Source organism: Symphalangus syndactylus, chromosome 21, assembly GCF_028878055.3.
Source record: "Symphalangus syndactylus isolate Jambi chromosome 21, NHGRI_mSymSyn1-v2.1_pri, whole genome shotgun sequence".
NCBI classification, from domain to species: Eukaryota; Metazoa; Chordata; class Mammalia; order Primates; family Hylobatidae; genus Symphalangus; species Symphalangus syndactylus.
Window position 1 is genome coordinate 67,203,617 of NC_072443.2, and position 21,133 is coordinate 67,224,749.

Genomic DNA, 21,133 nt, shown 5'->3' on the forward strand with positions numbered 1-21,133 from the left:
TGCAACTCTTCCCTATCATTTCAGGTGAATATAATGCCATAATACTCTGTAATAATACTGAATAAGATATTGTTAACTTTGAATTAGTTTTCTTTTCTTTTGGTCATGGCAATTCATGAGGTTGTGTAAAAATAATAATGGAAAAATGCTTTCAAGTTTCTCAAGGCTCATAAATAAGATTTGGTTTAACATTAAAGGTAAATTGCTTAAATTTTATTTTTAAACATCTGTCCTAAGTGTTTTAAAAGTTCTCCCATTCTAGAGTAGAAATCAATTATAACAACTGCAGTGATAGTTAAGAGCTGAGGGTCTGGGAGCCAGACTTCCTGGATTTGAATATTGGCTTCAATGCCTGCCAGCTGCGTGACCTTGGACCAGTTAATTAACATCTTTCTATTTCTCTGTAGTGTACTGAGGCTGTAAAACAATAATTACACTCATATCTCTTATAAGTTTTTGTGAAAATTTAAGAATCTAATACATGTTAAAGTCCTTGGTTTGTGCTGTGTAAGTCTTTGCTGTTATTAAGCTTTCTATAATATAGTTAGCGTGATATTGGTTTGTACCAAATGACTCCATGGATGTTTTCACACTACCTCCTTCAGGTTCACTGTGAGTTGAGAATCATGACCAAATTTACCAAATCATGTGAAATTTGAGAAAATCCATTCCCAAGGGGATGAGAATCAGTAAGTAGTCTGGATCCCTGACAACGGGCCAGTCCACTGACCAATCCAGTCTTCCAAAGTAGAGGCGGCATTTATTGCTTGATTTTTACCATTGCCAGGAGACATTCTGATTTGGTGCTATACAGAATTTGCTTCCAGTTAAAGGGGATCTATCCCTTCCAGTAATTAATGTGACGTTGCCAAGAGGAGTGTTGGTTGGAATTTGCTTCTCCATAGAGCCCAAAAATAAAAAGGTAGTAACAATCTTAACTTTCTTTACTTACTAAAGCACTAGTTATTACACTACTCAATTTACATTTATTAGCTCATTTAACATTTACAACAAACCAAACAGACAAAAAAACCAGTTAATGTCTCTATTTTATAGATGAGAAAACCAAGCCTCAAAGTGGGTTAAATAAATTGTCCCCTTGTCATGAAGTTTGCCTGTCACAGCACCAAATTACAGCTGCCGTCAGTTTCTCTACAAAGCCCTGGCACTCACACTACGTACAATGCCATGCTGTACCTCCTTAAAGACAAATTTGCTGCGTGGCTACTTGAACAAATATTTTTAAAAGAAAATATTTGGATATAGAGCTATTTGTATGCAGTAGATGCACTTGACGAGATTCACAGTTTCTTTGATTGGATAAAAGGTGATCATTAACTCTAAGACCTGATGTGCTCATATCACTCTCCAAGTGACCGCATTAATGACGTGACCCAAATCACCCCATCATACCTCCAAAATGTGGCGGTGGGCCACAGAGAAGCACCACACCTTGACCTTCTCGGACAGATACTGTGCTTCTTGTTTTAGTTTCAAAGTCTTCAATATCTTGGAAAACAAAGAAAAGCAGATTTATAATTAGTTACTTTGCAGAATAAATATTTTAAAGAAGAATCTCAAGAATATTTTTATTATTAAGGGGAATTAATCTCATACTTTGCTGACCAGAAGACTTAGTTGACAATCAGTTTAACTGGACTTATTATCTTGCAAAATCTTGTGTTTCTTTCCTTCTTTTTAATTAAACACAGTATGTGATAAAGACAATACTCACTATCTGTTTGCTTTTATTCTTCCAGACAGTGTAGCCTAGCAGGAAATCTGTTAAGCCCAACACGTATTTACTTTGTCTGTCCAAGGAAGGTGTGATTTTAAAAAGGTATGTCACAAGTTTGCTGCAGTGTTCCAACATCTTAGATTAATGGTTGCCATTTTAAAGTGTGGCTGGCATCTATGAGAATTTAGGATGTAATGGTGTGAGGGAAAGAGTTCTGTGTGACAGAACCAATGAGACAGAAAATGTATTTTCAATTTTCTCTTGATTTATTCCTTTACAAAGCAGGCTCATGATCTTATTTGGAATGTGATGATTTCCTACATAACAGAATCACAGAAATTCAGAGTTGAAAGAGTGCTTACTAGCTATACCTTGTTAAGCCATCTGAGGCATAAGTCTTTCCACCTTCCTGAAGAATGGTCACCCATTCTCCTAAATTGTTTAACTTCTTTGAGCCTCAGTTTCTTTACCTGTAAAATCCTTTCATTCATTCAATTAGTTAATGAATTAACCTACTAATCTGGGTGTGGTGGCTCACTCCTGTAATCCCAGCACTTTAGGAGGCTGAGTCAGACAGATTGCTTGTGGCCAGGAGTTTGAGATCAGCTTGGCCAATATGGCAAAACCTCATCTCTACTAAAATTACAAAAATTAGCAGGCATGGTGGCACATGGCTGTAATTCCAGCTATGTCAGGAGGCTGAGGTATGAGAATTGCTTGAACCCAGGAGGCAAAGGTTGCAATGAGCCGAGATTGTGCCACTGTACTCCAGGCTGAGCGACAGAGCCAGAATCGGTCTCAAAAAAAAAAAGAAAAAAGAAAAAAAACCTACTAAAAGACGGAAGTAGTATTAAGGGGAGAAGGTTTATTTGTGAATAAAACAATAAAACAGGCAGGTATTTTACCTTTATTGTGCTTACTATCTAATGGGAAGACCAGAAGATTGTTTTAAAACAAATACATCATTTACAAATTGTGGTAAGTGTCTTTGAGTGCAGACTGAAATTGTCTACCAAGATCTATTCTTCCTTCTCCCATAATAATAGACTTGTTGATCAAACATGCTTGTCTAACCGGAGATCACATTTCCCAGATTCCTCTGCAGCTAAATATGGCAAGCAAAAATGATGAATGAAACTTTCACTTACTATGTTTGAGAGGAAATCTCCACAAATTTTGATGTTCCTGATCCACCTACCACCACACCCACCTAAATTGCCAAATTGCCAATGATATAGGAGGTCTTGAAAGCCACTTGTTGATTGCAAAAGAGCCACCATTCACCTGGGTATTTGAGTGACTAACTGGAGCAGAAACATAGCTAATATGGAACATCAACTTTAGATCATTATATTACATATAAGTAAACTTCTATCTTGTTTGAGGCATTTGTTTTCGGGTCTCTGTCCCATCAGTTTACCCTAAGATACTCTGTAAAACCAAAGAAGAGAGCACTGATCTGACAGATGAGAAAGAGACAGCCATGCAGTGATGGTAAGATACAGGGAAAGCATTGCTTCCAGAATGAAAAAACAGTACTAAATTTCTGGATATAAAAAATGTAGGGACGTTTTGTGGTACTGAATAGAAGCCAGGGTTGTTAGTGCATAACGGGCCAGGTTTCAGTGCAAGTGCAGTAATAAGCAGGATATCGTGGGCTATGTATATATAATACATTTGTTTTAAATTTAAAATACAAATAAAATGGATTGGAAATAATCTAATAATACAGCAGTGCACATCATTGAATCATACCTGGAACATGCATAGAAAATCGTGTCATTGAAAATTTGAAAGAATATATCAAATCTAAATGGTTTGATTTGGAACATTCTTAATGTCATGTTCTTTAAAAAGTCACTAAATATTGATATATCATTATCCTATTGTGGAAGAAAAAAACAGTAAAAAACTAATATAAGCATCCTGTTAAACTGGCATAAAGTTACAGAATGGACTTTTTAAAAAATGCACATTGGTTGTCTAAGAGGAATGGATGGGAGATGTGAAAGTAGAGATTACCTGTCTTTACTTACATCTGTCTTTATCTTTTAAAGTCTTCTAAAGATTACATATTGTAGTTTTTCAGTTTTGCTTATGTTTTAACAACCTTACTGTGGTCTAATTGGAACAAATTATTGGTATTGTTTAGAGGAATTCAAGAATTTCATTTTGGATCTATTAAATTTGTATTATCCATGAGCTATCTAAGTGACAATATTACAAATACTATAAAACAAACAGGGGTCTCCAACCCCCAAACCACACAGCAGGAGATAAGTGGCAGGCAAGCGAACAAAGCTTCATTTTATTTACAGCCACTCCCTGTCAATCACATTACCTCCCGAGCTCTGCCTCCTGTTAGATCAGCAGTGGCATTAGATTCTCATAGGAACACAAACCCTACTGTGAACCGCGCATGTGAGGGATCTAAGTTGCACGCTCCTTGTGATAACCTAATGCCTGATGATCTGTCACTATCTCCCATCACCCCCAAATGGGACCATCTAGTGGCAGGAAAACAAGCTCAGGGCTAAGAATGGGGTTTATCAGCATATACACCATATTTGAAGTCATAGGTATGAATGTAAACCTGATGGGGTGACTCTTAAACTTTTGGCATGAGCAAATTGGTGGACAGTTGTCTAGGAGCTAAGCTTGAAAATCTCCATATTTAGAGGTAGAGAACCACAGATATGAGAGAGTGTGTGTAAAAAGCTAGAGGTGAATAATATATGAACATAAAAGACAAAACAATGTTGGTCATATGTGATCTTGCCAAGAAAAGTTTAAGTAGAGTTTAGGGAAGAAGCCAACATGAATTGAGAAGTGGAGAGTAGATAGCAGATAAGGACATGGAGATCACAGTCATGAGAACTCTTTGGAGTTGGCTACGAATAAGAGGTGAGATTTAGGAAGAATACCAAAAGGTTTGGAGCGTGAGGCCACTATGCTGAAATAAATGATCAAGTAAAGAAAGAGATTGATGATTCAGGACACAGATAAAATAAGGTCCTTGTAAATCCTGAAAGGTGACAATCAGAACTCACATGGAACGATTGGCCTTTGTAAGGAAAGAGAAATTAAAACAAAACTTATATGTGCTTATATAAGATGGACTGCAGAGTTTTTCCTGGGTTAGATGAGAAAGTTTTTGGTGGTGGTTTCAAATTTTTCAATCAAACTGATTGAGGGGGGCTTTGGGTGGTCATTTGGGAAGATAAAAGATCCAATAAACACACCAATTTTTAGCAAGATTGTTATGGAGATTAAATAAAATGATGAATTTAAAGTATCTAGACTAAAGCCTAGGATATTGGTAATTACCACTACTAGGTAGTGGTAATTACTATGATTATGACATTCCAAGTGGTTACGGCCAACCATACATTTTCCTCTGACTGATACAAAGTTCAGATACACTAATCTAAAAATACAAGTTAAATATCACATTCTAGTTCCAATAAAATTTTTGGAGGTAGATGATTTTATTTGAAACATCCACAGTTTATCTCTGCTAACTACATTACTTCCCGTATCAGTGTTCTTTTTGTAAACATTGCTTTTCAATCCATGTAAAGTATGAGTTCAATAAGATAGATTCACCAGATCTGACACGTAAATTGAGAAAGTCTTATATTTTCTTTACGTTTAATAACAAAAGTATTTGATACAAAAGTATTAAGATAAACTCTACTGATCCTCAACTACACCCCCTTCCCTTTCTCCGCCTGCTCTCAATCAGTAGTCATTACCTTTATACTAATTTAGGACCTGGCATGCCTACCATGTTTCTCATAGAGGAATTTACATCAAATATGCTTCCTTTCTTCTTTGGCCATGGAAAAACTAAATCGGCCTACATATGTTGGTACTGTTGATGTGAACTATTGCCTTGACTTGGGAGTACTTTATGACTTTGGCTTGTATCAGTTTAAATGTGACTCCTGAATAAAAATCAGCCTAATAAGCTTCATTTTAAAACAAAAAAAATTAATATATTGAAATCATTGTTTCTGTTTCTAGTAATAATCATCATAGGTGACAATTTTAAGGGTTTTTTTCTTACTATTGTTTTTGAAAGGTCCCATTAAATTGTGACTATATTGTAATGGTCACAAAGACAAACACTGTCACAAAGGAGTAATGAGAAATTGAATGATTCTATGAAATTAACAAGCTTTGGATTGAATTCTCTCAATGTCACATTGTCAGTGCTCCACAATCCTAGGATCATCAATTATCTTTTCAGTGTTAATCAGAAGTCATTATAACACACTGTTGATAAGAACACTGATACTTTAATATATTCTGTGTTCACTTCCACTTAAATAGCATCCGCTTGTGACATAATTTCTCTGTGCCTTTTGTGATTACAATAGGATTTCTATTAGCTGACATGAAAGGAAATCAACGCCTCTTAAAAGTCACACAAGTCCTGTTAGCTATCAAAACAGTCATTCCAAAATGTTAGTAGTTCACAGGTTTTAATTAATAATTCACATTTTAAAACCGTTTAATAGCACACAGATCATAGACAAGATGTAAGTCTGCCTTATTTAAACTACGTGCCATCTCATGTGAATATGCTTTGAACAAGGTCTATTGTACAGATCCAATCTGTATTTCAAATACCCTTCTGCTAGCTGGAAACAAGATTTAATTCAGAGCATTTTCTGAGGCAAGGGTGACTGAATTAGGTAGCCATACAAGCATCCAGTGAATATTTTCTTTGCTCTGTAAGACCTTTAAGAACTCTAGAATTATTCTTCTACAAGGAGAGGCCAGAGAGAACCACCAGTTTCTATTTTTGTCCTATCCATTTTTGCTTAAAAGAAAATTGCTTAGAATGAGATCATTCTCAGAGATGGTCTCAAATTCTATAATATTTGGAGATATTCTCTTAGACCACAAAGGTGACCTGCCCAGGTTGCCCTTGTGCACGGGCTACAAATCCTGCAGTGCTGGTTGCTGTTAACGACCTCAATTGTTGAGGTTGCTCTCATTAAGCCATTCTGATGGCCAAGGCTTATCAGGTCCTGTGGTTTTATTGCTGGTTTTGGAGGAAGCATTTGGCAGGAGTATAAGCAAAATGCAGTCACGAATAAGGCTCTGTTCCAAAGGCCAGCAGGAAGTGCCTGAGAATGGCCCATAAAATGAGCTTTAAGAAATTACTGGGCCATATGCTCTCTCTTGGAGCAAACAAGGTGCAAGGGAGGGACAAAGGCCACCAAAATGTACTTAAAATTAAGGTTCAGGCAATACAAGTATTGTAATATCTAATTGTAAAGAGAATATATCTTTGCAGCTGCCACGTGTAGGAATGAATCTCAGCCTAATTAAAGCAAGAAAACTGTACATTTGCTGCCAAGGCCTGAGGATCACAATCAGAGGATGCACTTGGCAGTGCCAGCCCCTGACACAGAAGGAGGCCAGTGGTTTGCCAAGTCTCATAAGCTTGAAGGAAGGCTATGTGTACCCAGGGTCCATTGATCAGGACCAAGAAGACAGCACCTGAAAAGCTGGAGATAGGGAAAATATTCACCAGAAAAACGGGCATGCTTAGAGTAGGACATAGTACACCCAGCTGAGTTGTTAAAAATCTGAGTAATGATATATTTTTTTCCCATTTACTATGTATGAATTATTTCATTGTAATGTTTTAAATTTTTTCTTTGTTCTTTCATTTTTTAATATATGGAGAATAGCCATTATATGTCAGATGCTCTGATAAGTACACTCATTGAATCCTCAGAACCACCTGTAATCCACACAATCACCTGTACCATTGTCACCTTCATTTAGCGAAGGAGGAAATTGAGGTTCACAGATGATTGGCCACTGACCAAAGTTGACCCAATTTCTATGTGTCCAGATAAGGTTGAAAAAGAGAGTTTGTGTATTAGTCAATTTTCATACTACTATGAAGAAATACCTGAGACTGGACAATTCATAAAGAAAAAGAGTTTTAATGGACTCACAGCTCCACATGGCTCAGGAGGCCTTATAATCATGGTGGAAGGTGAAGGAGGAGCAAAGCCACATCTTACATGGTGGCAGGCAAGACAGTGTATGCAGGGGAACTGCCCTTTCTAAAGCCATCAGATCTTGTGAGACTTATTCACTATCAGGAGGACAGCATGGGTAAAACGTGCCCCCATGATTCAATTACCTCTCACTGGGTCCCTCCCATGACATGTGGGGATTATGGCAACTACAATTTAATGTGGGATTTAGGTGGGGATACATCAAAACCATATCACTCTGGTTCCAGGGTTCACACTAAAACACTGCTCTCCAGATATTACCTGGGGTCTCCTTGCCACTTATAATTTATAAAATTAACAAACTAATACTCCATGGTCAAACAAACAATCAAAAGCCTAATGCTTTTCCAAAAAGTTGTACAAATTGCTGGCGGAGAGGTAAAGATGCTTTCTCTCCCCCAAGAATTTGTAGTTTCTAGAAGTGGCTCTGTTTCTGATGTCCTGAATCCTCTGAATCCTTATTTGTACCTCTCTTTATATTTCTTGATTTATCTCCACTCTTACATTCTCCCTGTATCTGTATGTGAACATAGAATGTAGCCCCTTATTTTGACAAACATAGAGAGCTATGCACCCCCCACCAGCACATACACAGAGGTGTGATGCATCACCACTACCAAATTTTGAGCCTGTGTCAGCCTTACTGATATATTCATATGCAGCTCGAACATCTTAGAATCAAATATTGGGTATATGGCTCCTAAAGGCCCTTTAGTTACTCCTCTTACTTGCTTGTGTCTGCTGTCTCTCTTCTATAACTTCCCTACTACAATCCTGTCTTTCAGGAGCAGGCGGAAAATGTCCCTCGCTTTCATCTGCCAAGATGTTCAGCTCTGTCTGCTCCTGCTGTCACACACAGAAATTGATTGATCTGTATGAGTTCACACAGGTAATAAGTGAAGGAAATAAAATTTAATTCCAGATGCTGTGTCTCTAGACAAGGCGCCATGGCTCCAGCCTGTAATCCCAGCAATTTGGGACACCAAGGTGGGCGGATCACGTGAGACCAGGAATTGGACACCAGCCCGGGCAACATGGTGAAACCCTGTCTCTACTAAAAATATAAAAAAAAGACTAATGCAGTGGCATGTACCTGTGGTCCCAGCTACTTAGGAGGCAGAAGGTTGCAGTGAGCCAAGATCGCACCACTGCACTCCACACTCTAGCCTGGGTGACAGAGCCAGACTTTGTCTCAAAAAGCAAATACAAACAGACAAACAAACAAAGACAAAGTAAAGAAACAAATACTGTGGTTCTAGAGTGCATCCGCTTAACCACCAGACCATATTGCCTCTCTGTCTAGAACGTTACCCAGACAGACCTGTTCTCTCTTTCCACACCTCAGAAGCAATTTCAATTATTGGTCACTTCAAAGATGTTAGGTCTAATTTTAAACTCTACGATTTATTTTACCCTGCTTTCTGGTTTCCGTCAACCAAATACTATTTTCCCCCTTTGAGAATCCTTCTGAAAAAGTTTCAGCACTGAAAGCTTGCTCTGGAGTAAACAAGATGTTGGGGAACTTGTTCACCTTCATGATGCGGTTCCCATGTTGAAGGTATGTATTTTGTTTTGGCCTATGGCAAAAACAATTTGCTGGGCAAAGAAATGCCAATACTCTGCCTAGCAAAAGAGAAATGGTAAAAGACACCAAGAAAACAAATCCCCAAATCTGCATAAGTCTCACAGAACTCCCAGATATAATATATGCAACTTTCAGTATTAAAACACTCTTAAGAATCTCAAGACATTATAGTGAGGTTATTCTAAATTTGTATCTCTCCATACTTCTCTTCTTTGAAGAGGACAAGTTATGAATAATACCAAAATTGTTCATGTTGCTATTTCCTATTTCTTGAGTGATTTCGTTTTAGTTCTATAGTAATTAATTTTCCCATGCCTTTATTAATTGGCACAGAGAAATATCTCTACTGAAAGCAGTTTCATTTTCCACCATCATTTTCTGGATGCTATATACTCAGTCATGGTGTTCATGATATTATTATGTTTCCTAGCATAACTCAGTAACACAACACGACATAACCTAATCAAGCGCAATGCTATTGTCAAACGCTGTAAAAGAGGCAATAGCTAAATCTTAGAATTGGTCATACATTTGGAATGCTAATATCCAAGTAGGAAGTAAGAAGTTATTTTAAGAGCTCCTGGCGTCAAATCCATTTACAGTCCAAGTTAAAATTCCTCACTTTTGGGGGTGTAGAAGAATTTTTATAAAAATTTATATATAAGTAGAGAAAAAGTGCGTTGTTTCTTGTTTTTCTGGGAATATAATGAATTCACTGAGAAGCGTTTTTTTTTTTTTTTTAATGAAAAAAATAGATAGGATAATAGTAAGGAGCGCATAATGCATGTTTTTCCCTAACAGCCCACCACTTAAGTTTTCAGGGAGGTAAACATTTCATAAATAAACAAGTAAACAAATATGAAATATCAATTAGGTAATTGGTCTATGATAATATACATGTCAGACTGGATTTGATTTTCTGTAATGGACTCATTTGCCTGACAAATGGTGGTAAGAACAGTGACACTTATGACAAAAATAAAAATACAAGTTCTAGATGTGGGCTAGACTCAAACTCGCTTCTTACTAAGCTGGCATATTCCCTACATTTAAAAGTAGATGAGAGAAACAGAACACAATTATGGGACTGCATAGGATACACTGAGATGCCAGATTACTTAACTGGTAAAAGGCAACTGGCCTTTGGTGTTCCTGAAAGGAAGGTGATGTAGGTAGCATGCAAAATAGATTAAATAACCCACTAATGAATTCCTTAAAAGGCTTAGTGATGGAACAAAATGATCAAAAATGCAAGTTTAGGGTCAAACTATCTATATTCAGATGCTAGCTTGGCCATGCATGCACTAGCTATTGATTTAGGGCAGATTATTTAGTATCTTTCTACCTCAGTTTTCTTCACTTTTAAAATAAGCTAGCTAACAATAGTACCTGCCTCAGAGAAAACACACGACATAATATATTTAAAGTGTGCAGAAGATGTTAAGTACAAAATACATGATGTGAGGGACTTTAATTATATTATTGATGATATGAGGGCACATCAACAAAATTAGGATGTTTTGAATTTTTATTTTTATTTTATTTATTTTATAATTTTTGAGACAGGGTCTCACTCTCTTGCCTCAGCTGGAGTGCAGTGGCTTGCTCATGGCTCACTGTAACCTCAAATCCCTGGGCTCATGCAATCCTCCTGCCTTAGCCTTCTGAGTAGCTAGGATTAGAGGTGTGTGCCACCAATCCCAGCTTGAACTTTTAAACTGGCTTTTTTTTCAGCTTGCATCTCAGTGTCGGATGATGTAACCAGACATATTTTCTTGAAGACTGAGTCAGGACATACCTCTGTGCCTATTCAGTGGCAGCTTAAATGCTCATGAATGAATGGAAAAAAACAAAAAGGAGACCTAAAGTCAAAAACAAGTGAATTTTATTCCAAGCACTGCCAATGCCACATCACATTGTTTTTTGTTTTGTTTTTTTTTTTTTTTTTTTTTTTGAGACCGAGTCTCTGTCACCCAGGGTGAAGTGCAGTGGCATGATCTCGTCTCACTGCAAGCTCCGCCTCCCGGGTTCACGCCATTCTCCTGCCTCAGCCTCCTGAGTAGCTGGGACTACAGGCACCTGCCACCATGCCTGGCTAATTTTTTATATTTTTAGTAGAGACGGGGTTTCACCGTATTAACCAGGATGGTCTCGATCTCCTGACCTCGTGATCTGCCCACCTCGGCCTCCCAAAGTGCTAGGATTGCAGGCGTGAGCCACCACGCCCAGCCCACTCTCTATTTTATGCCAGAGAATGTTTCTCCAACTTGACACAAGTTGTTAGACTGACGGTTAGTGAGCCTCACTGCCTAGTAAGCTACACAGCCCACTGAAGGCAGAAGTAACCGCTTGGGTGGACATACAATAGCCAGAAAAATCCTAGGCTGCCCTGCTTCTCATAGTCTTGGGCTTTGCCTTTTGGCAAATGTTCATTTTCTCATCTTTTGTTCTGCAGGGAGGACAGTGCCAAAACCTTTGTAGTCAATAATCTCTAAAGAGATTTCTTAGGGGCAATTTGTGCTTCTTGGGATTAATAAGTGATATAAATATTGTTCAAAGGCAAAAAGGGGAGTATCCAGAAAAGGCCAAATCTTCAGGTAAATCATCCTCAGGGTGCATTGCAGCATGTGGGAAAGTGTGGCATCAGCGGTGTCATCAAGGGATGTTTTTTTTTTTGTTGTTGTTGTTGTTGTTTTTTTTTTCAGAAAGAAATGTGAGGTTTCTGCTGAGGAAGCCATGAATGGCAACAGAAACGTGTATATTCCATTGCCATTGCAGACACTAAAGTGATTCATCCAAAGGTCAGCTTGTTGAATTCATTATTCCCAGGAGACCAAAAAACAACTCACTTTCTCTCCACTTATTTGTTAGTTTTTATAAATATTATTTTACCCTTCCCAAAGAGAAATTTTAACTTGGACTGTAAATGGATTCGACACTATAAACTCTTAAAAAACCTTCTTACTTCCTACTTGGATATCAGCATTCCAATTTTTGTCCAATATCAAGTGTTTATTAGATTTTGGTTAAATATTTGATGGCAACAACTAAGAGCTATGCAGGTGTACCATGAGAGGGGCTTCCTAGTACACGAGCCGGGGAACTCTTAATTACTGAGACCTTCCCAATTCCTGAACTTTATAAACAAAATGAGTTGTAGGTACCCCATGTGACTCCCATTTCATAAATACACACACCAGTGCTCTGAAAGGTTAAGCAATGTGCTCAAGACCACATAGCTAAAAATATAAAAGGAGGCCTTTTATTGAATAGGGACTACTACCCAGCTCTGATTCATTTTCAGCTGTTCAGGATACCACTTTCCCTGCTCATTGATGGAAGGGGGAAAAAAAGTAGAGGAAAGAGAGGAAAAAGAGGGCTGCAAACAGTTTCTTTTTATCCAAGAGCAAGCGAACACAGTCTGCCCTGTCACTTGGGGAAGTACATCCTGACCTTGTACTTAAGTCTTAGCAAGTGGTAGGTAACAAAAAAGTTTAGGCTATCTGAAAAATTAGCGGGGCGTGGCAGCGTGCGCCTGTAGTCCTAGCTACCCAGGAGGCTGAGGCAGGAAAATTGCTTGAACCTGGGGGACGCAGTTTACAGAGAGAGACTCCATCTCCAAAAAAAAAAAAAGGGCCAGGCTGAACACTGGCTTCCCAGAGGTCTGAGGGAGTCTGGCCAGAAGCTCACTTGTAATTAGCTCCTGTGCCAGGTCATCAGCAAAGGGGGCTGAAGGTATTGGTTTTGGTGGCAAATTAGGTGGACCTGTGCCCTTCCAGGAACAACTGCATTTATAGCTCCCTCTTGATTCACCTGTGTGACTCTCATTAGAGTAAAGGAGAGTGATTTCAATGGAGTGAGGCCTGAGGTCACTTGGAAAGAGTGGTTTATTTGAACCATTATACCTGCTATGGTCCTTCATAGACATAGCCCTTAATAAGCCCTTTTTTTCCTTGTGATGGTTTAATCAGAAAGTTAGATTGCAAAATTTGCAACCTATGTGAAATACAAAAGGTCGAGTTTTGGAGGTAATGGGACAGAGCTCCTGGGTAAAGGTCTTAATGCTCCTGTTTATCCAAGAAGTGTGAAAAAAGAACATTTTTTAAAGACCTCCCATGGACACAAGCTCTGAATTTACCAGAGATTTTTATCCTACTGGTTTCAATTTGCAAGAACTTCCACAACTGGAATTAGGGAGAGTGACTTCAGGGTTGATGCTAAATACTGACATTTTTCCATTGAATTGTCTTACTCCAAGCAAGGTCTTTGGAGTCACAGCTGCAATCTGCATTTTCTTTGTAGCTTTCTCCAGCTCATCACTAAGGAGAATTAGGTTCTGTGATAAGGACCCTTGCATGCATTATGGTTTAGATAAAGGGAGGGAGGGAAAGAGACCATTAAATAAAATCTCATTTTTTTCCAAAGCACTTCCATTTCTGTCATCATTTTTAATGTTGACAGTAATCCTGAGAGATAAGCAGAAGAGACATTACCAATGTGTGGGAGAGATATCACTGGTTGTATGGGTGATGCACTTAGGTGTTATGCAAAAAAAAAACCTTTAACTTTACACAACTGTGTATTGCCTTCTAAAGTTTTGTTCTATTTGTGATGAATGACACTGGCTTTCTAGATACAGTGGTAATAAATATGTTTTTTCAAACAAATTTACTCATTAAAAAATCAAAACAATTTGGGAAAAATAAAAAACAGTACAGATAGTACATTGATATTTCAAAAAACACAAAGGTTTTTTGTGTTTCAGGCTGAAGCTGAAAAACCTTGTTGAGGAAAATCGGGCATCTGAGCTCCAGAGGACATGGCATATCAGGAGACAAGATATCTTTGAGACAACCAAAGTGGTCTGACTGCATTTGCCATGAAGGAGGACTTGGTGGAGGGGAGAGAACAGAAACAAAAAGAAAATCAAGATATAGAATGCTGAAGGACTCTTCGAAATAGTCTTTTCTACTTATAGAAATTTGTGTTTTCTTTTGCCAATACTGCTCCCCTAAATGTCTACAAATATTTTATTACGAACAAAAATCTATAGACATGTGTTTATTTTATCAAGTGTGTTGTTTGAGGGACAGAATTAAGAAAATATTTCTACTCTTGAGTAAGAACCAGGATGGAGAAGGAGGGAAAACTGTAAGACCCAGAGCAGAGAATGGGACTTCAGCAGAAGTTGGAGCCAGAAGTAGTCATGGAAATGTCTGTTCATTGGGTTACACTGGAATTATCTGGACACTGATTTTTCCAGAAAACAGTGACTAGGTTTCATTTAGAGGTGAAGAGGCAGACAGTGCTAGCTGAGACAACTAATGATAGAATTACCATATGATCTAGCAATCCCACTTCTGGTATATATCCAAAGAAATTGAAATCAGTATGCCAAAGAGATATCTGCATTCTGGTGTTCATTGCAGCATTATTCACAATAGCAATGACATGGAAGCAAGTTAAGTGTCCATCATCAGGTGAATAGATAACAAAAATGTGGCATATATACACAATAAAATACTATCCCTAACCAGCCAAAAAAAAAAAAAAAAAAAGGAAATTTGGTCATTTGTGGCAACATGGATGAACCTGGAGGACATTATGCTAAGTAAAATAAGCCAGCAACAGAATGACAAATACCAAATGATCTCACTCATACAAGGAATCAAAAAAGTTAAATTCATGTAAGTAGAGAGTAGAATGGTGGCCACCAGAGGCTGGGGGAGAGGGGTGCATGGAAAATGGGGAAATGTTGGTCAAAGAGTGCAAAGTTTCAGTGAAACAGGAAGAATAAGCTTTAGTGATCTACTGCACAGAGTGGTAACAATAATAAATAATAATGTATTGTATACTCCAAAATTGCTAGAAGAGTAGATTTTAAATGTTTTTACCACCAAAAATGACAAGTATGTGGGGTGACAAATTTAATTAGCTTGATTTAACCATTCCATAATCTAAAGATACATCAAGACACATTTTACCCTGTAAATCTATACAATTATTATTTGATAATTAAAAATAAAATTTAAAAATAATTTAAAAAATATAAATGAAGCTGGTTTAAGTTATAGGTTACAGTCAAAGCTGAAACTGGAACTTTCAGTCCCAAATAACATCAACCACTCAACTTCTCTCTATGTGGCTGCTCCTCAAAGACAGGTGGCTCAGGACATGTTGGTTGATTTAATAAGTTTAAAAAGAGGTGAACTGCTTGCATTGCATTATACTTTACTATAACAGTAATTTAAATGTAGAGTTTGTTCACTAACTCATGTATTTATAAAATCTTTCTAAAAAATAACCCTACTTGGCTGCCACTGTTTGTTTGTATCAGCGCCTTTCCACAAAATGTGTACAGGTTTACCTTTGCAGTACCAGTAAGGGCTGGCCCACAGTAGTTACTCAAAAAATATTTGGTTAATGATCAGTCAACTCAGAGAAATAAAGATCACTTTAAATAGTTTACTAAATTACTTAAAACCCCATATGATATGGCCCTGTTTACCTCATCCTTTCACCTGTGTTCAGAACATTCCAAGTACAGCTGCCATTTTATTTTCCTGTTTTTCAGAACATAATGAGTTTCCTCCCCCCATGGCCCTTGGTCTTCTTGTTTCTTCTGCTTGGAAATGTACCCCCAGATCTTTGCATTCTATATTCTTTTTGACATTTAGATCGCAGCCTACTTGCTACTACCACTTAGTGAAGCCTCCCTTGGCTAACCAATCTAACGTAGCAGTTCCCTATCACTCTGTATTTTTCCCCAAAGGCCCAGTCACTGTCAGCAATGATTATTGATTTACTTTATTTCAATGTGCTCTAAATAAACCATAAGCTTCATGAAAACAGGGACCTTGTTTTCCCGCAAGTTCAGTGCTCGCAAAAAGCAGGTATTCAACAAGTACATGTTTAATAAATTAATAAATATTTATACCTCTAAAGCGAGGTATATATACAAAATATATATATACAAAATACTACAAACATAGTCTACAATGTTTCCTTTAGGAATTGAAGAGAGGAAAAGACCAAATTTGTTTGATTAAAGATTTCTTAAAGAAGATGCTAGGATCGACCTGGAAAAATGATGTGGTTGCTAGGCTGTGAAATGGCCCTGAATGAACTTGCTTCCAATATCCACCACTTTGTGTATTGCCACATTGTGTCAGCATTAGTCTGCACAACCAACTGAGTCTGGTCAAATTATAGCTTGTCACTTCCAAAATTAGGTTATAAGAGACTGGGGCCCAGGGGAAAGAGAAAAACCCTCAAACAGACGGAAAGCTTGCTTATTTTACATAAAAAGAAAGAGTGTTCACATAGTTGAAGGAAAATGTTTGGGCTTTGGAGTCAGATAAATATGTGCTTGAATGAAGTGTTTGGATTTATAAGCTGCGAGACATTTAAAATGGTACTTTCCATTTTTTTCAATGTCTTTGAATATGCTCCGTGTCTAATACACAAAGGGCACTCAAGATACATTTGCTGAAAAGAGGAATGGGTGGATGGATCTATAAAATGTTCTAAAAATATATATATTATTTGATTGTTGTGAGACTCAAATGAAATAAATAACTTGTTTAAAAACTACATGTCAAATGGCCCTAAATAAGTTATAACTGTTACAAAGACTTGGAGTTGATTTAACTGATATGTAGATTTAATTATTACATTTATTTATTTTTTAGTTATTTTTCTTTTTATTATACCAATTATCTTCTTGGATTTATTTATATTTACATTTAATCTTCATAAAATTTATACTATATATGTGGGTACTATATAAACATATTGTATAGTAAATATTTATTATTATTACATATATTTTACACATGAAATGCTAAATCCCAGAAATATTCAAAAAACTTGCCAAAAGGTCACTAAACTGGTTATTAATTAATAGAACAAATATTCAAATCTCAAAAAGTATGACCTATAGTCTTTAGCACAATGCCATAAGGCCTAAACGACCAACTGGTTGATTTTCTAGTTCACTTCAATTTCTGCTACAATGATTATTGTGTGTTCATTGTTTGCGCCAGGTCTCTTTACATGCCAGGAAACGAAATTCACTTAAAGTAGTATAAGCTAAAGCGGGGGTGGAGTTAAAAAAGATCAAGAGAAAACTTAGACCAACAAAGTACAGGAGGCATATCTGGGAACAGGAAGGACACCTGCCAATTATTCTCCTCCTCCCTCTCTAGGTTCCTTTATCTACAGGTGTCCCAGTCTCTGTTAACTCTGCTTTGCATGAATATCCGCTCCACTATCTTCCCAGCCGATCAGTGTCCTTGTTTTTACTTATAGTTCATGACCCCATAACATCTCAGCCTGCATATTGCTTTGGCTTATCCTAGCCACGACACTGCATAAGCTTCTCTGTCCCGAGCCTACCATGAAGTCGTCTCGTTACTCTTACTTCAGATTTTTGAGATGTTCAATGCCACATGTCTGTAACTGCAGAAAAGAGGTTGCCCATTTGGCAACTGAGGACTGCTTATTTATAAGACAGGCAGAAACTGTAATTATCATCTTCAGTATAATAATCCAGGAGATCACTGTCCAGTTGTCTCAAATGGGTTTTTCATTTATTTGAAGGATAGTGTAAGTGCAGTCCAATCACATATCCATTAATTTACCAAGAACAACTAAAATAACCTATTTACTCATAGAAATACTAGGGCCAAGTATATGAGAAAAAATGTTAAATTCCTGAACTGCTATGTTTGAACTTTTACACCTCCTCTTGTCTTATTAGATGCGACCTTTTAAATTAAAATTATGTGATAAAATGTAAACATCAAACTAATTTCTTGAATTTTCTCACATTATGACTGTCACATGGGAAACCAAAAGTGTTATAGTTCTTTTAAAGTATGATTGTAGCAGCCACTGTAGGTGCCCCATATCCCATATCTGTTCAACCCATTTAGGAAGTTACCTGTCACATTGGGGGACAGTTACGTCGGAGGGTTTGCTGCCTCCAGCATTTGGGTTGCTCTGCCTGAGAATGCCCTAAGAAGTTATTTTTTTATTCCACAGACACATACTTGTCTACATAGAAAGCAGGCTAGATTACTAGAGATTGAAGTCCTGAGGACTGATCCTTAACCAATGAGGTACAGAAGGTAATGAGTAAATGCCCAGTTTTCTTGGCCTATGTTAGGCTAATAATGAGATGTGCTTGATAGTTGTAGGGGGCACTCAGCTGTACTGAGCCACAGTTGCCCACAATGACAAACAATTAATTACCTTATTCTTCATCAATTTTTGGGTTTTCTCCTTTTCCTATCTATTTAGCTACTCCTTCACCATACTTCTGAGAACATCGCCTAAATACACTGCATAGTCCCTGTCTTTGCCATGATATCTGCTTTCACAGAAAGCCAAAGAGATTGTGCTGTAGACATTTAAAGCAAGTCTCATCTGCCAAATTTATTAAGTAACTAAAATGTGCCCCGTACTGCTCTAGCAGCTGAAAATGCAGCAATGAACTAAATAGACAAGTTGGTTAGTTTCCGCTGGTGGCAAACCAATGTTTCTCTAATTTTTTTTTCCCCATCGTACATACAGTTCTCTGATACCTCACATTAAGTTTGAACAGCCAGTTTCTTAATTTTTTCTTCAAAAAGTAGAGAATATAATGTGTATTACTTTGTTCACATACTGCTAATAAAGACATACCTGACACTGGGTAACTTATAAAGGAAAGAGGTTTAATTAGCTCACAGTTCAGCATGTCTGGGGAGGCCTCAGGAAACCTATAGTCATGGCAGAAGGGGAAGCATACACGTCCTTCTTTACACGGCGGCGTCAGGTAGAGGTACCAAGCAAAAGGAGAAAAGTCCCTTTAAATTAACAGATCTCGTGAGAACTCACTATCAAGAGAACAGCATGAGGGTAACTGCCCCCATGATTCAATTACCTCCCGCAGGATCCCTCCCACAACAGGTGGAGATTGTGAGAATTGCAATTCAAGATGAGATTTGGGCAGGGACACAGCCAAACCATATCATAATATGTTATAAAATCACCTCAGTTTTTGTTTTATTTGAGGGAATTATTATCTAAAGCACCAATGATAAGACGGGTGATGTGGTTACCGCTACGAAAATGTCAAAGATAGGGAGAGAAACTTGCTATGGTACTCCGCAACCCAAACATCAAACATCTGCCCTGAATCTATCTTTGGGACTACACAGTTAATGGTATAAAATATTAAGACTCACCTCTAGACACTAAAAGGTGTTATGCTGCATAGTAAGTACTGATGGAGCCTCTGGATGTTTTGAATCAGAACCCCCATCTGGAAGCCACAGGCACACAGGCAATCGACTCAGGAAAACAAACAAAAAATAATGTTTTTGATATTCTGTGTTTGTGAAAAGTTCTCTTGCTTGTCATCACAAAGTCACTTGCAATCAGGGAGTCAATTCGTATTCAAGAGGTTGTCTTTCTATCAGCAAATGGTTTATAGGCACTTTCACTAAATTGCTTCTCTAAAAGAAATAGACAGGATCTCATCTGCATTGGCTTAAGGATATCTCTTCCTGAAGACAGAAGCATGGCCTACATGACCCTCAAGAACTCTTTATGCCTCAGAACCTGTGAAAATCTACTCTATATTTTGATCCAAATTCAAAGCAGTTTTAATTTATATCACTTAAACACAGAATTTCTTTATTCCTCTAAATAAAAATGACTATTTAATATATACTATTGTGTTTGTATGCATGTGTGTATGTATATAATTATATATAGTATACTGCAAATATTATTATATATGGATACATCTATACAACAATGTCTACATTAAGTAATTTAATAGATTCCCAAAATAATTTTAATGTAGATATAGAGCTAGCATTTTTCTAGTTTCATGAATGAGAAAATTAGGGCTCAGAATGTAACAGGCAAAGTCATACATTGCAAAGGACAGAGCCAGAATTTAAAGACTCAACTCGTGTAAGTCTAGACCTTGTCTGTTTTCATCTCTTCATCCTGACTTTATGCATCTTGTATTTAGTCCTTTGTGTTTTTCCACTGCCAATAAATTCATGGTTAATCTTCCCAAAATAGAAATTAAACAATTACATTTAAATAATAATAGTAATCTAGTGTCCTGTGAATAGTAAGCTGAAACGTATGTGACACTTCATTAATTAAAAATTAAAAAAAAACTTACTTAGACAAAAATATCTTAATAAAATGAATTTTCACAGCATTCGCATTTCTATTAATTAATGAGAAAAGCATTATGGCAGAGTGGTTAGAAGCTTGCGCCCTAGAGTGAGCCTGAGTTCAAATGCCCTTCTACCATGTACTAGTAAATTACTTGATCTCTGTCTTCTTCAGTTATTTATCTATAAACATGGTTATAAATAGTACCTACACTTTAGTTTTAGTAAATAATATGAGGCATGAGATTATCTAAGGAGAATTTTTAGCAAATGCTTAATACATGTTAACAGTCATCATTGGCAGGACACATCTATAAAGTATTCTGAGTGAACTCCAGTGCTCTGCAGACTGCAACCCATGAGCTAAATCCTACTCACTGTCTGTTTTGTGAATAAAGTTTTATTGGAACATAGCCATATTAATGGGTTTATGGGTGGCTGCTTTTACCCAATAACAGCAGAGACATTGGCCGCAAAATCAAACATATTTACTATCTGGCTCTTTACAGAAAAGGTTTGCTGACCACTGGTCTGTCTCTTAACCAACACTCCTTCAGATCAATATCTCAATCAGGCATGC

The 21,133-nt window shown here is 37.3% G+C and overlaps 1 protein-coding gene across 10 annotated transcripts in view; it reads right to left on the minus strand.

Annotated features, from left to right (window-relative positions):
* The window catches only part of CNTN6 (contactin 6), a 512,408-nt gene that overhangs the window by 143,149 nt on the left and 348,126 nt on the right, over nt 1–21,133 (minus strand). For all 10 annotated transcript variants that reach the window (XR_010118662.1, XR_010118660.1, XR_010118661.1 and 7 more), the window contains exon 5: nt 1,414–1,509. Coding sequence is in view for 7 of the 10 variants with exons in the window: in XM_063630727.1 (XP_063486797.1) it covers nt 1,414–1,509 (96 nt within the window). In the remaining 3 variants the exon portion in view is untranslated. The remainder of the gene's footprint in view (nt 1–1,413; nt 1,510–21,133) is intronic.